We start from the raw sequence: 21721 nt of genomic DNA, 5'->3' as shown, positions 1-21721 counted from the left end.
TACATGACATGGGTGGCTGCAGCATTTCAGAAAAATTCCACTCTGGAGGCCGTTTTCAAGAGTTTCCGTTTTAGATAGACTAAAACGCGCTTCTTTGTAAATGAGAGGCCAAAATGCTTCAACACATTCGGGTTTCATCCTAAAACCCATTGTCCTGTAGACCCCCCTTTAAGATGATGTTCAACTCTAGAAGCAACAACAATGAAGACTTCAAGACAGAAGGTTGAAATATGTCGAAATCAACAGAAATAAGTCATCAAACTTCAAACATCTCACTTCACTTTAGGGGTATGATTGTGATTTATTTCCTTTTGAAAATATACCCATAAATTTGTCATATGAAAACAAATGGACAACCTTAAACATTTTTATCACAACAGTATAACACAAGTTACAACCCACGCCCTGCATTACAAAGAGTTGCCCTTAACTGTTTTTTCTTTTTTTTTTTCTAAACATTTAAACATTTTCAACAGAAGGAAAAACCCAAACAATACCAGATTCCACTACATCTTCCAAATTGCCATCTATTTAATACCCAGTGCTCGAGGGAATAATACGGACACACCAGCTTTGAAGTGAAAGATCCAAGAAAAATGAGACAGGGTGAAATTCGACCCATAAATCTGTGAGGCTCAACTTTGTCTCATCCCAAAGAAGGCACCAGCCAGTAAATCTTTGCCAATTTCTCTGGCCACAGGCTTTTTTATCATATCAAGGGATTTGTCTTGCTGTAAAATCTACCAATAATTTATTGTGTTATAGAGCAGGTTCAATGTGTCATTCCTATATCGAACAGCTCTTCCAGAGAAACAACAGAGCTGACAGCTGTTTGTTTCAAGGAGAGTGTCTCGTACTGTCGGGTGGAGAGGTCTTCAGTCAGGACAAAGCTCAAAATTCACACTGCAACCACAGTATGTGTTGTAATATTTCTTTAAGTAAATAAAAATCCATCTGATGCTGGAATAACTCTGAGGATAATGATGTATTTAAAAATGTCTGCAGCATTTCTCTAGAAAATACTAATTGTGATTCTGAATACAAACATAAATACTCTTCTGTGTCCACAACAGGAACAGGAACTGTTGCAACGATGAAAAAATGCTTCGGACCCCTTTATCCGTTTCGATAGTTCTGTCCTACAAGAAAGGCAATGCGTGCACATGCTCAAGAAACGCACAAATGCAACATGTGCACACTGATGCACGCACACACACGCACGCACACACTGGCACACATGAACACAACACACACCTTCCATACTGCAGCTAACATGGGTATTAGACGATTTAGTCCTGACAGGTTGCAGCGATGATAGCTCTACTGCCACACAGAGATGTCCCGGGTCACAACCAGCGGCTCCCTCCTTCACCTTGATGTTACAGGGAGTCGACAACATCATTACTCATCACATCACCACTGAAACACATGCCTAGTGTAGCACTATATCACTCCCATATTGATATGTTGGTTATATTTTTATATTTTATGTACTGTATGAGAACATTATTTTATATAAACACGTTCACGGTTTCATATATCACTTTTATATTCACATGCCCACTTTATCACTAGGTCACTGTCATATTGACACCCACTATATTGATACACAACTTTCGCTTGTCACAAATCCACTGTGTCATAGAAAAAGAAAAAACATTTTTCAGCTGATATGTGGACATTTCGTTTTTGACTTGCTTTCGTATGTTACAGTCTTAACCGTTTCAAATCATTTTCATGTTGACCCTCCGTGGGCCGCTTGATTCAGACACCTCTGCTGCCGCCCCGTTGGATTTGCGAGGGACATACTCAATATCAAAGTTGCTCTTATGGCGTCCTTTCCCTCGACTCCAGGCAAACAGAAGCAGAAAACAAAAGATGACCACACCTAGGAAAGACAGGCAGCCCATGGCTGTGGAGATAATGATAGTTTTTATGTCTATAGGGACTGTCATGTTGTACAGTACTGTCCCATTCCCCCAGCTGCTGTTGGAGTCTGTCATATAGTTCAAGCTCCTGTTGCTGTAGTGAGATCTGTCCCCGATGCCCAGACTCTTTACAGCTAAAGAGGCTGACAAGCTTGCATTGCCAGCAGGGTTACTTGCAATACACAAATACACCCCGCTGTCGTGCAGCTCTGCTGTCTTGATTTCCAGGGTACCATCTGATTGAACCTCCACCCTACCACTGCTTTTGGTTGTGATGTAGCGTCTGTGAGGTGTAATCCAGACCACCGAAGGCCGAGGTGCTCCCTCTGCCATACAGCTCAGACGGGCGGGTTGACCCTCATCAGCCATCAGCAGCTGAGTGGTGTTTGGTCCAATCCGGGGTTTGGTGCAGGTCATGTAACGGGAGACCAGAGGCTCTTTGAGGTCACGGAGTGTTTTCCCTTGGAGGTGCTCAGGGGCGCTGCACTCAGGCTGGATATCCAAAATCTGCAGAGCAGGGGGCTTGTGGTTATTAAGTAGCCAAAGCAATCTGCAGTCACACACTAATGGGTTTCCACCCAGACACAGCCTCTGGAGGCTGTCTGGGGAGGCAAAAACTCCCCTCTCTAGGGAGTCCAGGTGGTTCTGGGACACATCCAGGAGTTGCAAGGATTTGAGACCTATAAATGCAAAAGGTTCGATAGAAATCAGATGAGCCCCTTGGAGCCGGAGCTCCACTAGGTGTGGGAGCTGGCCTAGCTCTCCTTGATGAATATGCTGGATGCGGCAGTAGGACAAGTTGAGATGTGTGAGGTAGTGCAGGCTGTGCAGTGCTGCGCCGGGGAAGGCAGACAGGTTAGTGTTGGTTATGAACAACGTTGTGAGGTTGAGTCCATGCAGAGAGAGCGACGGCAGTGTTTCCAGCCATGGCCAGTAATCAATCTCTAGTCGGCGGAGTCGTGATAACCTCTTGAATGAGAAAGGTTTCAGGAAACTAATGCTAAGGTAGCGCAAGTGAAGCTCAACCAGGCTGTGAAGGTGTCCCAGAGCATCAGTTGGAACTACAGTGAGATTAGAGCGTTCAAGGGTCAGACTTTGGAGTCCGAGTAATCCTGTGAAGGCCCGCTGAGACACAAAAACTAATTCGTTGTCACCAACCTCCAAGGATGTCAACCTGCGCAGATCTTGAAACGCATGATCCAGTAGAACCACCAGTCGATTGTGGCTGAGGTCGAGGCGGGAGAGATTGGTCAGACCCGACAGCACACCAGCAGGAACCAGCTGTAGCAGGTTACTGCGAAAGTTGAGCGATCGTAGAGCAAGCTGAGACCTGAACGAGCCAGGCTCCACCACACTGATGAGGTTGTCGCTTAGGTCCAGGTCCTCTAACTGGAGGAATGAAGAGAAGTTGTCTGGTGTAATGATGCGGAGCTTGTTCTTACTTAGGTCCAAGACGCGTGTCTCGATGGGGATTCCTTCGGGGATGGCAGGCAGGCGCTTGCGGTGGCAGCTGACCGACTTGCTTTGGGCTGAGCACTCACATCGGGCAGGGCAGCTCTGAGCCAGGCTGACCAGGAGAAGCAGCAAGGCCCCACCCAGGAAGAGATGGCAGTGGTGCAGGGCCGGGTGCCGCATGTCTCTTTTACCCACGATGCCCCCTGTCATGGCACAGCTTTCTGTCCATACAGAGCACCATCACGAACAAGCTCTGCAAAACACAAAATATGAGCAAGAAATATGTAAGAACACATGGTAGTCATCCAAAGTCACACTTCTTACCCGCCTCAACCTTTTACAATTTTAGTCCAATACGATATGCAAGTCACTAGATTTTTTTTTGACCTGAATGAGTTGTCCTCTTTTCTGGTTAGAGGGATTAAAATCTTATCAAACACATAACAGGGCCAGATACAGCAATAAAATCTTCTGCATTAAAATGTAAACATCACTGTGGTAAAATCAAATTTAAAGGTCCCATATTATGCAAAAATCACTTTAAGTCTGTTGGTAAAATTTGTGGGTCTTTGGCTTTCCTCCCAGCCCACAAAATGTGATATTTAATAACAAAACCTGAACTTAGTAGTGCTTGTGAATGTAAAATCCTGACCTAAAACGAGGTGTTTGAATTTTGGGGATTTGCAGACGTCAGCGATTTGATTTTTTGACAAATCAGGAGCAAGTCTGACCCGATTGGTCCACTGGAGCAGATATCCCCAAACCCCCTCCCCACCCACTCAATGCAAAAGTTGAAGAGCCATCACTGCTCTGTTTTTGGCAGTAAACAGCCACATAGTTCCATGCACAAGCTTCCCATCTCAGAAGAAGACAAGATTTAGTGGCTAGAGTTCATTTATCAAGGAAATGTGCCAGCTACACTCAGTAAAAAGACTGCTTTTCCAACTTTGGACAGTACAACAGAGGACTAGCGAACAGACTGGTCCTGAATCAAGGTGCATTACCAACCATCCACCAACAAACCTGGGACCCTGGAAATGTGAGTATTTTAAACACTGTGTGCTGTGGAGCAGATGTAAGAGCTTTTCCTCAGTGTCCCCCATGTCTCTGTGCTAGCTTCAGGATGCTAACTTTAGCTGCAGTTAGCCTGTTGTTTTGGCCTGTAATGTTACGGTAAACGAGCTTCGCCGTTTTCTCTCAGTGACGCTGAAGAGCGAGTCGGTATCAGCGATGGCTCATTTACATATGAAGGCCACGTCCACTTAATCAAAGCGTTCTGAACAGAGGGGCTATGAGAGCCTGGAAACAATGCTGCTGTGCTTGATTTATTGGCTTTTTGGACCAAAACATGTTACTACCGTTTCATGAAGACATCAATGATCCATATCTAACTGCAGAAAAGGAACAGAATATTGGACCTTTAATTAAAAAAAAAAAAAAAACCTCAGGAGCAAAAGATGTTTCAGTCACTAGTGGAAAATAATCCACTCAAAGTTCAGTGAGACCATTTGTTATTGCTGCATGTGTGTGACTCCGTACTCAGCGATAGTCTTGTTAACGATGTTTATGTGTTTGTCTGGATCTGGGGATGGGGTAGTGTGATGAGACGGAGCTTTGTGGAAAGTTTCCAAACAGAAAATGAAATGGTGTTTTTGTACAAAGCAGTCTACAGTTTGGATCATTAGGAAAGCGAACAGCTCCAGTGAACTGAATGAAAAACTATATGACTGCTCCACAAGTAATCAGCAAACTAAAGCACCCAGTGGCTGACGTTTGTTTCATATTGTGTAAAATCAAGTTTATCATGAGCAAACTTCATGTTTAAACAAGATGTTTAGATTTTAATAATGAGAATGTTTTATTTCACATCTTTTAAAGACAGCAACGAGTACAAGACTGTATAAAGATATGCATACATTTACATAATCCCCACAATATTCCCTCTTTGCTTCATTTATGGCTTTATGGCTCTGTTAGTTTCTGTTTACAGCTCGTAAAATCTCATTGCTTCTCTTTCAGACTCAATGTACTTTGTATTTGCTGCATTATTTTGCCTCTGAAATGCTCTAGCTTGTCACTTTCACTTTTGTTTACAATAATTCTTAATTTTTTTTTCCTTCTATCGTTTTACAAATAATCATAAATGTAGCTTTTTTTAGTCACCACACAACATGTTTTTACTCCAGCCTGAGGGTTAAGATTCAGAGACACACACACACACACAAAACAAACCCTTCTAGTAGCTACAGGTTGTTGAATTGACAGATGGCTCAGAAAGACATGCTGATGAAGCATCTGCATTCTGCTCATGGCGATCTTTGCAAATTAGACATGCAGAATATAAAACATCTTTGAGAAGCGACAATCTGAATGCATCATATAAATGATGAGGACACAGGAAGGCACATACCTTACTTGGATAGTGAAAACAGTGACATTCAGAAAAGCACACGCTACACTCTCTTTCTCCCCGTGGCACTCACCCTTCCACTGGGCTCAACAGCTGCACTGCTCCCATCTCCATGTCTTGGCTCTTCCCCTCTGTTTTCTATCTCTGATTTTAATCTGTCTATCTTCCTGTTCACACATCTTCCACCTAACTCCTGTTTTCTTCCCGGTCCTGGCTGGCCCGGCAAAACCCCTGTCTGTTCATCGGTCTCTGCAGGCTGGGTTTTTATCGATCGCAGCACTGAAACATCAGATGCCAGGAATGTAGCCTTTAACAAAGAGCAGGCCGTTGCCACAGCAACTACAAACCCTGACTCCCATTCGCCCGATGCAGTCTGCCAATCAAATTAAAAATAAAAGAATAAAGTAAAAGGGAGACATTTCTATACCTTCTCATAATGAGGGAGCTCACATGGTATTCACGTCAGGAATTTTTGTTTCATGGTATAGAAAGCTCGGTTTAAGGTGTTTGCAATCCGTCACTCTGGCTGCCTCACTATTTGTCGACCTGTCCGAATGCCCATCCATCTGCTGCTCTGGTAACCATCCCTGTCCATCTACCTTATTATCCATCCACAAGCACCCTCCTGTCTTTTGTATTTATCAGTCTGCCTTTACCTGTCAGCCACCATCTCTTCCTCCCTCTTTCTCTTCCTCTCCCTCTTTCCCTCTCTGTGATTAATAAGTACAATCCAGTTGTCTGTAGCTGCAGCAAGGACCTGGTCTTGTAATCTGTTGGTGAGTTAAGTGTGAGGCAGCAGTGCAGTACGCAGTCTAACCGTGGCTCTGATCAGGCAGTTGGTATGCACATGAGAACAAGCCAGCTCTGAGAGCTATTCAAATTCTTTTTGGGGAAAAAAAGGACATGACGGAGGTAAATTTCCACGCTGGACCATTTTATCACGTTCTGTTAGAAACACTTCAGAAAAACAAATTCAGCTCCTCGGAAAGGACGTTAGAAATACAGTACACATTCTTTTTATTTCAAGGAGCTGTATTCTAAATATGTAATCCTAATTAATCTGAATCATTTAGAGTTAATTATATATGAATCTATAAAAACACAGTTTCACCATGCTGATGATTATAAGCTACAGAAAAAAAAACAGACTCCATGTCCTCGAATTAAAAATCTGTTGGAGCGCTTTTACAACTCATAACTATAAAAATGATGAAGCTCTGAATCTGTGAAGACTGGCAGTCGGCTCCATGTCCTAATCCATACTTGGCACTGAGAGGCCCCTGTCCTAAAACTGCCTCTGTGTTAAGGTGTTAGTTATGCCATTCAGACACATCTTACTCCATCAATAAATGGAATAGCTGACAGTTCGTCTTAATATACTGTCAAGTGAGCCTTTAAGTATTTCTGGCAGCTTGAAGTTTAAGTCAAGGAAACAAATAATCAAAAGACAAGCAGCCTTTATGTAACACAAAAAATAGAGAAATCAGGAGCATTAAATGATAATTGCTTGGAAACAATTTTCTGCAATACTATATCAAAATGAGGGGGATCTAGAAGGGTCTGAGACCCCTTAATTAACCTGTGGCTAAGTCCCGCCCTCAAACGTGATAAGCCAATCACAGTGCATATAGTCATTCCCATTAACCCAGACATTATCTGTCAAGATGTCCATTAAAATGCATTTCAGAAAGTCAGTTTTCATTCGGTTTTATGGGGTTTTTCTGAGATTTTAAGTTTAAAACTGGCCAAGCCATGTTCATGGGGTACATGTCACTCTAACAAAAGGCTGGGTGACAAGGTGTATTTTTTATCCTTTCTTAAGCCATATCTCAACCAACATCCACTTAACATGAATACAATGAACAAGGATGTCTACAGCTGTTTTTCAGGTAAAGCTGACATCGTATTTGAGGCAACACATTGCCACTTTGATGTAAAGAAATATAAAGTTATCTTTAACACAACTAGGTTTTTTTCTTCTGTCTAAATTCTTGCCTGTGTTGAACGTTGCTTTGGACAAAAGCGTCTGCCAAATGACACTGTAAAACTGTAAAACTGTAGAGCTGTAGGACACTAGAACCACCAACTGCGGTCAGAGCTAAAGTTAGCCTAATGTTAGCTCCTTAATGTGTTTTTCATCATGTCTCTTTGTTTGTTGAGAGCTCATTGGCTCATTTTGTTCTAATTTTTGTTCTTTGGTGATCATACATCATTGTTAACTGTTGTCCAAAGGACTCTAGTTAAACTAATGTTAGCTTCTGGAGCTCAGCTTCATTAGCTTATCTGAAATAGCCAAGATAACAAAGGTTGGCAAACGTTGTGCTAAATGATTCAGTGTAAACGCTGTAGCTCAAAACTAACAGAGACACACTCTTGGTGAAGATGGTAAAAAGGAGGTTATATTTTTGTCCTGACCAATATTGAAGCTCTTGTTGTCAGAGGGATGCTAACCAGATGCTGTTTATCAGGTTTGCACTGGGACCTGTAAATTTTGTCTTATAACTGAAGCTTTTTATTGACCGTCTGAACAATGAAATTATTCATATATCCCTTCAATGTGTAGTTTAGACCCTTTTAGTGACTTCTAGATGATATCTGATCTTTCTGTCTCCAAAAGTCATCAATATCATCCTGTGAAACGTCTCCTACCTGCCATAGCCCTAGTCACTGAATGTTCTTTGTCCGTGTGAGTAGAGGGGTGTGTGGCTTAGCCATAAGTCTAACGACACAAGAGACCCCCTGAAAGTCTCAATAGCAAATTTTTAGGGGTCTCTTGAGAAGTATATCATCATTTTTCCTTGGCCATTGCTGCTACAAATGCCGTTTGAAAGCATGCCATGTTGGTTTTAATCAAGTTCTTTGTAAAGAATTTATTCATACAAAAGACTATAGAGAAATAGTGTCTCTGATAAAGTTCCTATTGGTTACAGGAGTTGTTTTGTGGTACTGTAGCTGTGTGCAGCTTTGTTGATGATGATGATGCTAAGACCAGGTGATGCTTGTTTAAACAGAGACAAAACAACACTTCTGTAAATTAGCCAAAAGGTTCATTTGCATCTGCAGTCCCTGTCCATGTGTTAGAGTCAGCTCCCTAATTATAGCAAAACAAAACAAAAACATTGAGGAAAAAATTGTATGGGCAAATCTAATATATAATTTCCATATATAAGATGGATGTTATTATTATTTTTTTATGTAATTAAAATGATCTATGACATCATTTCTCTATGGCTCTTGACCCTGTCTGACCTGTTAGTGAACAGCTATGTCTCTAACCTGACCCTGGCTGCTCTCCACAGCACATTACACACAGTATTGTAAGGATAAGTTATTGACTCCCTATAAACCTGGCTGTATTTTTTGAAAACGCTTGGAGCAATCGGTGTCATTGGCGGGATTGAAAACTCAGGATCCCACAGAATCCTCAGTAAATGGTTATAGTGAGCAGGGTCACTGAGAAGGGCAGCCTGCAGGGTTGACCATTTGGGGATTTGGTCCTGCATTGGATTAGAGTCAGTACAACTGTAGAAAATTTAACAGTCTAAAAATAGCTGTGGGGTGGTGTGTGAGGAGCTGTGAGACTGAGAAGGGAAAGGAGATGATAGAAAAATAGAGAGCAGGAGAAATAAGGAAGAAATACAGAAATGATGTCTTAAAGTGATACTCCGGGATGGAACAAGTTGGGTCCTATCACAAGATTTAGGGCAGAAATTACCCCTACAGCAGTGTTTTTGTGCAGCAGAAGCCCAGAGCGCTCGTAACAAACACCCCCTCCCTGCTCCTCTGCCGGTTTCCTCTGCACTCAGATGGGGCCATTTTTTACCTGACCAAAAACTCAAATAAATGGACTCCCACCGAAAAACTCTGATATCAGTCTGCATTCAGGCTTTATTTTGAGAATTTTCAGCGTGTTACTTTCACACAAAAACACTGCTAAATAAGGCTCTAGTTCTCATCGTGTTGCAAAATGGCGCTACCTCCACTGCAGAGCCACAGCTGGCTAAGAGGCGCTCGCCGCTTAGTGTATCAGTCCGCGCGTGGCGTGCCAGATATAAACAAACGCAGGTAGTCTGCCAGGACGAAGAGACACGATGAGAACTAGAGCCTTATTTAGCGGTGTTTTTGTGTGAAAGTAACGCGCTGAAAATTCTCTAAATAAAGCGTGAATGCAGACCGATATCAGATTTTTTTGGTGGGAGTCCGTTTATTTGTGTTATTGGTCAAGTAAAATATGGCTCTGTCTGAGTGCAGAGGAAACCGGCAGAGGAGCAGTGAGGGGGTGTTTGGTGCGAGCGCTCTGGGCTTCTGCTGCACAAAAACACTGCTGTAGGGGTAATTTCTGCCCTGAACCTTGTGATAGGACCCAACTTGTTCCATCCCGGAGTATCACTTTAAGCCTCGCTTGAGTGATATAAAATCTTTGTTTGCACAACCGAATGATTCCAGCCTGGTTAGGATTGAGAAGCTAAAGCTCTTTGAAGAGATCTCTGTCACACTAAAGCAACATTCACAACACATCAGGTCTAATCCATAGGTCGATCTGCAGAGCAACATAGGATCTCTGTTCATTTCTGCATCACTTCTGACACCTATGGCCTACACTGAGGATGGCTTAGCTGGACCGTACCAGTGGATTTTCAGTTCTTAACTGCAGTGTGAAATTTTGAATGAATAATGAATTTTATCGGCAGAATGTGTCCATGAGACTTTCATTTGGCCTTAAGGTGCTCATTAACTTCATGCTTTATGCTGTGTCTTTGATTTGAATACCATCAGCACTGACACAACTGTGAGTTAAAGGACAGTGTCCCTAATATGTGAGAGTATAAGGAAATATTCAGATTTGTGGTGATTGTGCATAAAGTAATCAGCTATAAACCCTCTATCACCAGTCTTTAGATTCCTCAGCACAGCTATAACTATTTTACACCCAGTACCTTGGAGAGGAGCTGCCACCTTTCTTCCACATAAATATAATTCTGTTCACTCCCACTTTAAACTTCTAGTTCCCAAGTTTTCTCTGGTTTACAGAGACAGTTTTATACTTCTTCTGAGATTTCATTCGATTTTAACTGTTTAGATCAGCTGAATGATAAAAACAGTGTACATGAAAAATGTTTATTTATTCTGTTATTTAACACCAAACAATCCCTGTGTCTTAATATCCTGCTTCACTCATCTCCAGATATATTGCTGGCTTGAGTAATAGAATTGTTTTACACTAAAGAGTTCACATAAGGACAATTTTCCCCTGCACTCTGAGGATATAGCAAAACATACTCTGCATGATAATTCACCTGAAAGGACACATCTTAAACCTTTCATCCCTTTAATCATCAATGTGGTGAATAAAGATTTGCCTGCATAATGTATTCATCCCCTGTAAAAAGTGCTTTACAGGATCTTTGATGTACAGAGGCCTTGTTGTAACATTTGATTTTGCAAAACATGAGGGATTCATACTGCATTTATTAAGTGTTGTAAAAAAATTCACAGGCATTTTTTGATTGGCATATCAAGCATATTGCAGGTTGAAGAAAAGAGTAAAATAATTTATAGGAAAATAACTTAAAAGTAATATTTTGAAAGTAAAATCCTAAATAAATACACCACAGGGTTTCCTGGAGTTATTTAAAAACGGTCAATTGAACGTGACGCCACAGAGGGGAGCCCCTCTGATTCTGCCTCAGTTCAACATTAATAAACATGGATCAGGCTGTCACTCCTGTCAATAAAGAGGAAGAAAATCTATATCTCTATCTATAAGATGGTCCTCAGGGCTATAATTATGAGCCTGTTAGGGAAGATGGAGACCGGGAACAGGGCAGGATAAGGAGGAATAACAGCCGTAGCAGAGCAGTGGAGTTGTGGTGTTAGGAGAACCAGAGGAGAAGGTGTCCCTGTGAGTGAGCGCTGTTAGCTAGTTCTATGTAGCTTAACACTGTCTTCACATCAACATATCTTAAGTCTAAAATTAGATACACTGACTTCAAAAATAAGTAGCAAGTGTAATTAGTGATCATCAAGCAATACGCTTTGAGCCGTCATGATGAAGCCATGGACTGTATAAAACATGGACGTAGGCTTCCCGACGTCACCCATCTGTTTCTGAAACGGTAAATTAAGCAAATTGGTTATGGCGGCCATATTGGTAGTGGCAAGGGCTTTGCGTATAGCTATAGGGTACCTGTCAGTCACGTGACCCTGAGCTGTGCCTCTGATTGGGTGAGCTCGGGATCTTAATATCCTCTGAATGGCTGAGTTAGAAAAAAAATCACCCCCTGTACAGTGGGTGCCGATAGTAAAATTAGCGACTCAGACAGGAGACGTTCATTGAACCGGGCTGTAAACAGATTAAATTTGGCTTTGAAAACTGCTTTTTTTGGCTTGGTGTGTATGTGACTCCTGGTATTTCCGGAGCCAGTCCAAGTGGACACTCGAGAAACAGCAGATTTTAGCACTTCTGCATTGTCTCATATTCTTAGACTGGAAGTTTCCGCTTGGACAAAGCCCATAGCGAGAAAGACAGAGAGGTCTATCAGAGGTTTTCCCCTCTGATCTAGAGTCAGAAAACCAAGACCTAGCTACAGTGCTCGGCTCATGTTTTGGGTTAAATCTCGAGCTGAATCTCTGACAAATCCTATTTTGCATCTGCTACCATGAGCATCAGTCTCACCTTCACCTGGCTCTGGTATCCCATCCTGAGCACTATCATATCAGCAGGCACGAATCTTTCTTATGTAAATGGGAACTGTGTACCACCACAGAAATTTTTTGGCAGAAATCCCATCGCTTCACTTGCAGAATGAATCCATGCATCCAGTGCAAACACAATATTTAACCATCTTAATGAACGGTCAAATTAAATAATACACAAGAAGCTTTATAAACACGACATGAGATGCCTGCTCTCACTTAGTACCACTTGTTATGCACATTGGATCAATGCTAAGTCACATGACGCCATGTTGAAAAAAAAAAGACCGTTTTAAACGGCTATACTGAAAACAGACACTTTTTCCTCTTAGGTTTGTGCTTTTTTGTTGTATAACATAAACTCCATGATTGGCGTATTCTACAGTCAGTATCAGACAGTGCTGGGTGTTAATTTACATACAAACTTAATCTGCAATATGCTCTTTGATGTTATACCACCTGACAAAAACACAAAGAAAGGGAAGCAGAAGAGCCACAGGAGAAAGTCCAAGTGTCGACTGAGTAACAGCACAAACAACCCTTCCTACTTCCAGTCCAGCCACAGCTCAGTTTAATGATAATTTCTGTGGATTCAACACAAATACCAACAAGCAAATATGCATTTTCTATTCTAGTAACTACACTGCACACCCACTGACCACCCCACTGAGAGCAAAATGTCAGCAGGGTTCTCAGGATGCTGGTGGGATTTGGAAGTTGAACCGTGTTCTTTGTGGCTAATTAGTGCTTGTGCATTCAAACTCTGCCAATTAAACAGGTCCTTTCTGCACCACTGGTCATGTTTCCTCTGAAGAAATGCCCTGTTGAGCCTTCAAGAGCGCATCCTGTCTTTCACCATGTTGCTTGTTGTATGTCTGCTGTGCAGCAGAATCACAGGGTACGTTACTTTTCTTCACAGTGTCTGGCTTAAAAAAACACTTCAGTGTTTCCCATTAATTAATGAGACTGTGGCGGCCCGCCACAGTCTCATTTGGCCCCGCCACAGTCTCATATGGAGAAAAAATACGATCCGTCACTGGGTCAGATCATTGCACAGCTGTAATTTCCTACCGCACGTAAACAAGCAAGAACAAGAGTGCGCGCGCGCTGGTCACGCTCATACACGTCGCTGATACGTTTGACGCAAACCAGATTCCAGAGACACTGGAGCGGGGAGTCTGACTCTGAGGTAGGTGCAACGTCTTTTTTGGGCATTAGCGCTCATGCTAACTGCAGCCGTGGCCACAGTAGCTCACTGCGCTGTCTGCCTCCCTTCACTGGAAGAGGAACGGCAGCACCGCGCACATCTCGGTTCCAGAGTTTCAATGACGAGAGAGACCACACTGTTTTAATATCATAGCGCATTCAGAGTCAGTGCAGGCACACAGTACAATCACCTGTTACCATCCCAACGAGCTGACGCGGCTTATTATTTCATAGTCTCCTCTCCTGGGGCCTCATTTTTTACAGCGTGTAAAAGTCCTCTTAAGTTTCACTTACGACGAAAAGGCAAAACGTGCATACGACCAAAATATATACACTCTATTCAGATCTATCAAACTCTGTGTACACACGGCTGCACGCTATTCTCCGTGATAAACCACACCGCGCCGAGGCCAGCGTAAATGCGGTGACTTGAACACACCTCTTTTCCCGCCTTCAGCACGCCCGAACATAACCATATATGGTCAATACAAATCAGTACGTGCATATTAAGTAGCCATGTGCGCTGTGGGATTTTATAGTGACATCAGCGTAAGACGGTGAACACAACATACGGAGAGAGCATGGAAGAAGCTGAATTTCTCTCAAAGCCAGATACACAGCAATATCAGGAAATATCAGTCAGAAAATGATCTTGCATTGATTTAGGCTACATTTTGTGATGAAGTGGGCCTCAGCAAATTTAGGCATCTATATTTATTTAGACTATTTTCTGCAGTCACTGTAGAAAAAAAAATAATGAAAACACAACGGACAACAGAGAAGAAGAATAACGGTAGGCTACAGTCTCAGTAGCCTGATAATGGATCACAGATCATGGAAATAGTGTAAATAACCTGTTGTTGAAATGCTGTTCAGTAAATTTTTCAAAATATTGTGAGTAAGTGAGTTTTTGGTTTTGTTTCTGAATCAAATGTAAAATATTTCTGATATGCCTTTGTAAGTTCTTATTTATCAGCGTATATTCATGTCCATGGTCCCAAACTGCACTTACTGTAAGGGCGATACATCGCGCTTAAAATCGTACACACACATTAAAACCGCCGAGGGTCAGCGACTCTGCCACCACAGTCTCTTAAAATCCTGTGGGAAACACTGCACTTATTACTTACTTACTACTTAGTATTTGCTCAGACTGACAGACAGACAGGAGAAGGGACAGAATAATGCTTTTACACATCCACGCCCCCAGGAAGAATGTAGAAGGCACAAACTCTTTCTAAAAAGCTGTAGACATCAATAATGTGGACAATACCGGCTTATTTTTGTCACATCATTATTCTTCATTTCATGGTTGTCACATTCAAATTAATGCACTTTCTCAGACAAGTAATTCTGACAATCATCTCTTACATTCCTAACTCGTTAAACATCGTACTTTCAAACCGTTGAGTTAACACAGACGGTTACATAAGAGGTTTAGAAAGAAATAAAATAGATTGAATTGATACAAATATTGTGATTAAAATGATTTTGAGCCTAATCACAGCTGAAAATACACCTCTCACAACAGCAACAACAACAACAACAACAGGTTTTGAGTATTACATCATTCCATCTGTGTGGTTCAGCAAAATGCTCGACAAAAAGTGTATGAGTTTGTGATGATCATTTTGAAGGCTTCATAGATTGTGTTTTTTTTTATCCAGTAATGATGGCATCAGTGTAAGGTAAAATTAAAATAAAGAAATACCAAGTTTAACATGAGCCTCAGGACTGTGTCCTTCAATCCAGTGAGACAAAGCCTGAATGGACAAAAAAAACTTTCAAAGACAAAGACTTTGGAGAAACTCAGGATTGTTTTGTATGAAATACTGACTAAAGTAAAATAATATCAGTGTTTTTAATCATGAGCTGATAGGCTACAAGGTTTTTTCATTGTTACAATATTTGCTCTTCAAAAATGACAAAAGCCCTTATTTGTTGGCCAATGAACAAACTAAAGCTGATCATTAGCTTAGCTTTCTAGCAACATTATTCTTGAAAATGTTCCCAAAAAAAAACATGTAAAAGACAGAGTGAGTGAATTTTGTTTATCAACAGTCTTCTGACCATTCAAAGTGCTCTGCATTGCTAGTAACATTCACATATTGGTGATAGAGGCTGCCATGTGAAGAGGCCAACAGCATGAACTAATCTTATTTACACACCAATGCACCAGGGGGAGTACATCTTATGGTGAGGCCACACAAGACGGATATTTTTGAGTTGAGATTTTATACAAAGTCAATGCAAAGACACATTTGGACGTTGATTTGCCCTTCATACCTTGTTAATTTATTTAACAGACTGAAAAGCCTGATGTTTAGCCTACATACATGACTGGATGCCATTTCTGCCTCATGTTTGTGCATTCACATTTCTCCTCTGCTCTCTGTATTGTGCTTAACAGAGCATCACCTGATGCATTCACAGACACGCAAGCGTGCACACACTCTATGTAGCAGTCAGGAAAAATAATGTCACAAACACAGCAGTTTTATGTGTTGTTCTTTATTACTGCTGTCACACTGACCAGTCAATGGACTGCAGTGTTTCTAGCGCCACCTTCTGGAGTTAGATCAATGAATCTTGTTTCCCACTTGTCATTTCCCATCCTTTTTCCTGCTCTATACACTATCCTCTCCTCTCTAATTAAAGGCATAAAAATTGAAAGTTAATGAGCATTTTTAGCAGATGACCTTTCATTTGCAAGTTGAAGTGTCCTAAAATGACTCAGTGTAGATTTCCAAGAAAAATAAACAAGATTCTTGCCGTTTTGTTGACGAGCTTTTCAGTGTTTGTTGCAAAGAAGATCTTTAAATGCCCTGTCTCTTTCTTTCCCCCTATCAGGGTGTTACTTGAAGGACACTCACCATATAAGGTTTCTGTCTAATTTTAGTCTCAGGAGGTAGAACTCATCCATTTTTCATGGTATATGCATACCCGTACTGACTCATAGCCCCCTCCCTCATTCGCTGAAATTGGATTTGACTTAGCATATTACACTACATTTTCCAGCATCCATTCCTGTAATGTTATCTTCTGCAAACAAATTTTGAGAACTGCGTTCTAAAGCAGCACTGTAGCTGAGTTTAACTTTTTTTTTGTTGCTGTTTGTTGCTTCACAGGGCTCTGTTTGTCTGAGGAAGAGGTCAGGTTTATCAGCTAGTGTGAAATCCTAACAACTGTATTAAAACAACAGTTTACTCTTTCTACAAGGATAAATTGCTCAACGGGTTAAAGATACTCCTGCCTGATTCAAAGCGATTCAGATTTTAATGATGCCAAACCACAACTGCAAAGAGGCAAGGCCACATCAAAAGGTCAAGTGTTAACTCACATCAGTCCCTTACATTTAAAAAAAGAGTCAGTCTCTCATTATAAAGATTTTTATGTATGCCACAAAACTCAGGGGAGGCATTTGTACTCTTCTAGTGGGACCCTGTTGCAATTATATGGCGCTCATATTGATCCTATGTATTGATTTAGGTCAGTCCTTGATTTTAAGATTCAACAGATGCTTCTCTGGATTTGTGAGAGTGGGAGTAAGAACAATGGGAGATATTCTCATCTGAAAACAATGAAGACCTCATAAATAAAGCATGTTTGTTTACTTTTGGAAATAAAAGGGAGCAAAAATGACTAACTTGTGCCTGTTGTATTTGTAAGAATGGAATCTTTGATATGAGTGATAAAGAACAGCTGGAGCCAACTAATAATGAAAAAAAATGGAAAAAGCTTTGTTATATGCAGGTTTATCTCTACATATGTTGATATTTGGATTTCTTTTTTTTTGTATTTAATAAAGAAAAACTTTTAAATATTACATATCCACCACACATGAAATGATACATTTTTGAGGCTCTTTTTTTTGCTGGTTATGACTTATAGCTTATAAAATTCTGTGATCCAGTGTCTCAACCAGCCTCAATTTTAACAGAAAATTCTGTTTTAGTCTTAGTCTTTCGAATAACACACTATTTACTTTTAGTCCTGTTTTAGTCATCTGAAACCTTTAAGTCTTAGTCTAGTTTTAGTCGGCTAAATACCATAAGAGTTTTAGGGCCAATCCCAATTGTCACATTTACCTCTTTCCCATGGCCCTCTGCTTTAAGGGTCAAGGGGAAGGGGTAAAAAAACACATCTTAGAAAAAATAAGACGCCACTTGGTCTTGGTACATCATAAGCCTTGGTTGTCGTAGACAGAGAGGCTATTTATTCACTTCCAATCAAAACACATTTTTACAAACTGATACTAAAGTGATGTCAAATTAGGGTGACTGTAGCTGCGTTTCCACCAAGCAGACCGGTTTGGTTATGATCATGGGAAATTTTTCATACCACTTGGTTTCAGGTGAGGTCTTGGTTTGTCTTTGTTTCAAGGACTGTGTAGCTCTTCACCTTGGTCTTACAGAGAATCAGGACACCCCTTTACTACGCGTGCACACGCAAAACCAAGGGCTGAGGGGTAGAATTGGGATTGGCCCTTAGCTTTGGTCTAGTCTCAGGTCTTAGTTTTTCTGGGTGTCCACAGGTAATGAGATAATAATAACAGTTCATAACTGGGACATTGATGTGGAATTCAAGCCTTTGTTTACATTTTATTTAGAACACACATGCAAGGTCAGCCAGATTACAGCAATAACAACCTCTTTATTGCAGCCTACAGTAACTCTCATGGGACACATGGTTAAAAAAGCAAAAACCTACACAAACACATAACAGAGTGTTATATTAGTTAATGAGCCAGCAGTGTAGAAATACTTCAACTACAAGGTGAAAACAGTCCAACAACCACCTGTAATGCATTCAAAATGGTTGTTTTGAAATAGAAGTATAGCTGCGTTTAGCACTACCAATTTAATTCAGCATCTCCAAACAAAACAAGAAACAGAACTCATAAAAGGAACAGGGGAACGACTTCTCTGCGGAAACTTAAACACTCTGAACTTTAAAAAGAAATGATAAAATGATAAATATCCTCAAGGGAGCAAAAAGGAAAAAAATCTCAGAGGGAAGGTAGTTGAATTCATTGCTTGCAACAACCAGCCCATCTCTGAGGAAGAGATTGCAGATTTATGCCGTCTCCTTGATCCTCAGTATTTCTTGCAATCCTGCCTTTAAATTTCACACACTGCCTGAGCCCAGCTTTGCAGCCAAGTTTCCACAATATATGAGCCTAGTTGCAAGCTTAATCGATTCCTCCACTTTCAAGTTTATGTTTTTTTTCCCGGTCAGTTAATATTGTTAACTGTTTTTTGACAAAGTAAAAATAGCAATAAAATGAGGAAAAATAATGTAACATCAATATTTACCAACTTGGTCTGGCAGCCTGGCGCCTGTTGTGAATCACACGCTGACTTGAGAGGGTTGTGTTCACAGCAGCATTGCTTTGAGTTTGAGCATCAAACAATCCACTCACATCAGTGTCATGGGTCTAATTCAGACATCACAGGTTTTACAGTTCTGCTGGATGGACAAAGCTAACTGAGGCAAGACATCCTGTAGTTTCAGCAGTTTCTTGCTCTAGTTTTTTTTTTTTTTTTTTTTTGCAAAAACAATTAACTGAAATATTTAACTTCCCTCACTTACTCCTGTGAAACTATTATTAAACACACGTTTCAGAACTGAACTCGGTATGTGCAGATGATCATTATCAATGAACCGGTACAGCAAACAACTTTTGGGATGGGATGTGCAATAGGCTACAACCATAAGTTATTTCCCAAAAGCTGCAAAGATTTCATGGTGACAGTTTTTAATGGGTCAGTTTTTATTTAAAGGAATATGCCGCAGGAGGGATGGGAACCTTTCACATTTGAAACGATACAGTACCGATGCCCAGTACCTGACAACTGGTGTCAGTACTCAACGGTGCCAATTTTTGGTACTTTTGTGTATTTTTATGTGTAATAAAAAACAAAATCTCAGAGTTTTTGAATACAATATATTCATTTCTCAAGATAGAAACTTGTAATGCTGTGTTCATGTCCAGCATGGAGGATCGCCTACTCTTCCACTCCCTCAGTCATGAGGACCAGTTTAGCTACTGAAACATGGTACAGGTTGATTTTACATAAATCCGTACACTTTATTTCAGACAGAACTCAGTCACCTTAAAGTTCCTGTCTTGGTACCCGTCTCTATGCTGCACCAGCATCACTTGGATACAAGACATTTTACAATAACATCACAATGGTTAAAAACCAATAATTTCATTTTCTTTTGTCTTTTCATGTTTAAAACCAACCACACCTTGGGCACAGTCATTTGTCTGTCAGTCAAAAAGGTTGAGGATTTAATCCTCGGTCCCACTGTCCACATTTGGACCAGACACTTAATCACCAACTGTGCCATCAGAGTCTGGATGGGATTAGTTTAAACTGATGGCGCTAAACCAAGCAGCCTGTACCAACACTGTATGAATGTGGTGTAAATGACTTGTAAAAGTGCCTGTATTGCTGAGATGTTCAAGAAAAGGCCATACACATACACACAGTCTGTTTACTATTCACCGTTATAAATGAGGATGCATAGTGTAGGTAAAAGAATAAAACAGGTACAAGAGGCCTCAGTGTTTCAAATCTTTTCAAAGCCAGTTTTCTGCCGTAGTCAAGATTTCTTTTTTGCTTATGCCATATGAAAAACAGATTTTCTGCCAAGCCATTTAGTTAGCATGATCTCTTTTTACATCAGACCCTCAGCAAGGGATTAAACAACCCTTTACTTACACTGAATAATATGTAAGGATTAGCACTTCTGCCTTTCATTAAATGTTTTTGACAGATTAAATGTTTCTGGTGTCGTTTCTAAGAATTCAGTCTGGCTGCAAAACAAATAAAAAGACAGTGTGGCAGCCAAAAAGACGACGGGATGTAAAGAGGGAGTTATTTTCAATTAACCCTTTATAGCAGCGAGTGGCTTCATGAACAAGCCACAGCAACCTCTGCAGGACAGATTATGAGATAATTTGTAAATCACCAGCACGAACAAGCAGTCAGCTGGTCTATACTCTGGGGCAGGGGTGGCCAATGAGTTATAGATCAAGAGCCACAAAAATGACCGTGGAACTACAAAGAGCCACAAAAAAACAAAACAAAACGTGGTCTTACAAACGCACTTCCACTTACACGTTAACAAAATGTCATAAAATGAAAACCAATACATTTCCAATCTTTAAAGTGAGATTTATTGTGGGTAAGTGCATTTAAATTTGTACTCGAAGCCCTGTCAAAAACAAATTTCTGTTTCTACTGCAGAAGAGACAAAGTTCCATCTATCTATCTATCTAACTATCTATCTATCTATCTATCTATCTATGAGCAATGAACGATTGAGAGGAGCACATGTAGAGAAAAGAAACAGAAACTTAAGTATCAATCTCATCACCGAAGTATTGATTAGTACTGATCCCAATGTTGGCATCAATTTATCAGTTTTAGGAATGGATCGAAGAGCCGCCCACCGAAAGGCAAAGAGCCACAGGTTGGCCACCCCTGCTCTGGGGGATGAGAATCAGAATCAGGTTAAAGGTCACTTTCAGCAGAGGTCTATCACCATACCTAAAAACCCTTTGTCCTTCTGTCGGTATATAGAAGTTAGATCAGTTCAATATTTGAATGCTTTAACTGACTGCTCTACTACCTCTCTGATCACTGCTCGGGATGTTACATTTCATCTTGGAACCTCATTTAATTTTTGGCTAACGTCTTTAAACTACAACTGTTGAGATAAATATGTGATCCATAAGGCAATGGGCAGCCTGTGTCGACATGTGAAGGTGTAAACAAACTTTAACTACTGCACTTTTTTCTTTCCTCGTATAACAAGGTTCTTTCCTCAGCAGTTGTAAGTCTGACAGACTGATGACTCAGCCTGAAGAGTATCATCTGAGGGACGAGCTGTAGAAGTGCTCCACCTGTGACTAACATAAAACTTTGCAGTTTTCTGTGATAGCGGATATTGAGTATTTTTAATATATCTGTCTAGGGGAAACCACTCAAAACATGTTGTGTCATCACTGAAC

General features: G+C 40.8%; 1 protein-coding gene across 1 annotated transcript in view; it reads right to left on the bottom strand.

Moving 5' to 3' along the window:
- Window positions 1-291: 291 nt before the first annotated feature.
- Window positions 292-21721, bottom strand: part of lingo2b (leucine rich repeat and Ig domain containing 2b) — a 40782-nt gene continuing 19352 nt past the window's right edge. Inside the window, exon 2 of the mRNA XM_074692584.1 lies at window positions 292-3636. Within this exon, the coding sequence (XP_074548685.1) occupies window positions 1725-3593 (1869 nt within the window). The 5' untranslated portion in view covers window positions 3594-3636 and the 3' untranslated portion in view covers window positions 292-1724. The remainder of the gene's footprint in view (window positions 3637-21721) is intronic.

Source organism: Halichoeres trimaculatus, unplaced genomic scaffold, assembly GCF_033239565.1.
Source record: "Halichoeres trimaculatus isolate MK-OKI-2021-1 unplaced genomic scaffold, fHalTri1.1 fHalTri1_scaffold_17, whole genome shotgun sequence".
Lineage (NCBI taxonomy): Eukaryota > Metazoa > Chordata > Actinopteri > Labriformes > Labridae > Halichoeres > Halichoeres trimaculatus.
Note: the sequence above shows the minus strand (reverse complement) of the source record. Positions and strands in the feature narration are given on the sequence as shown.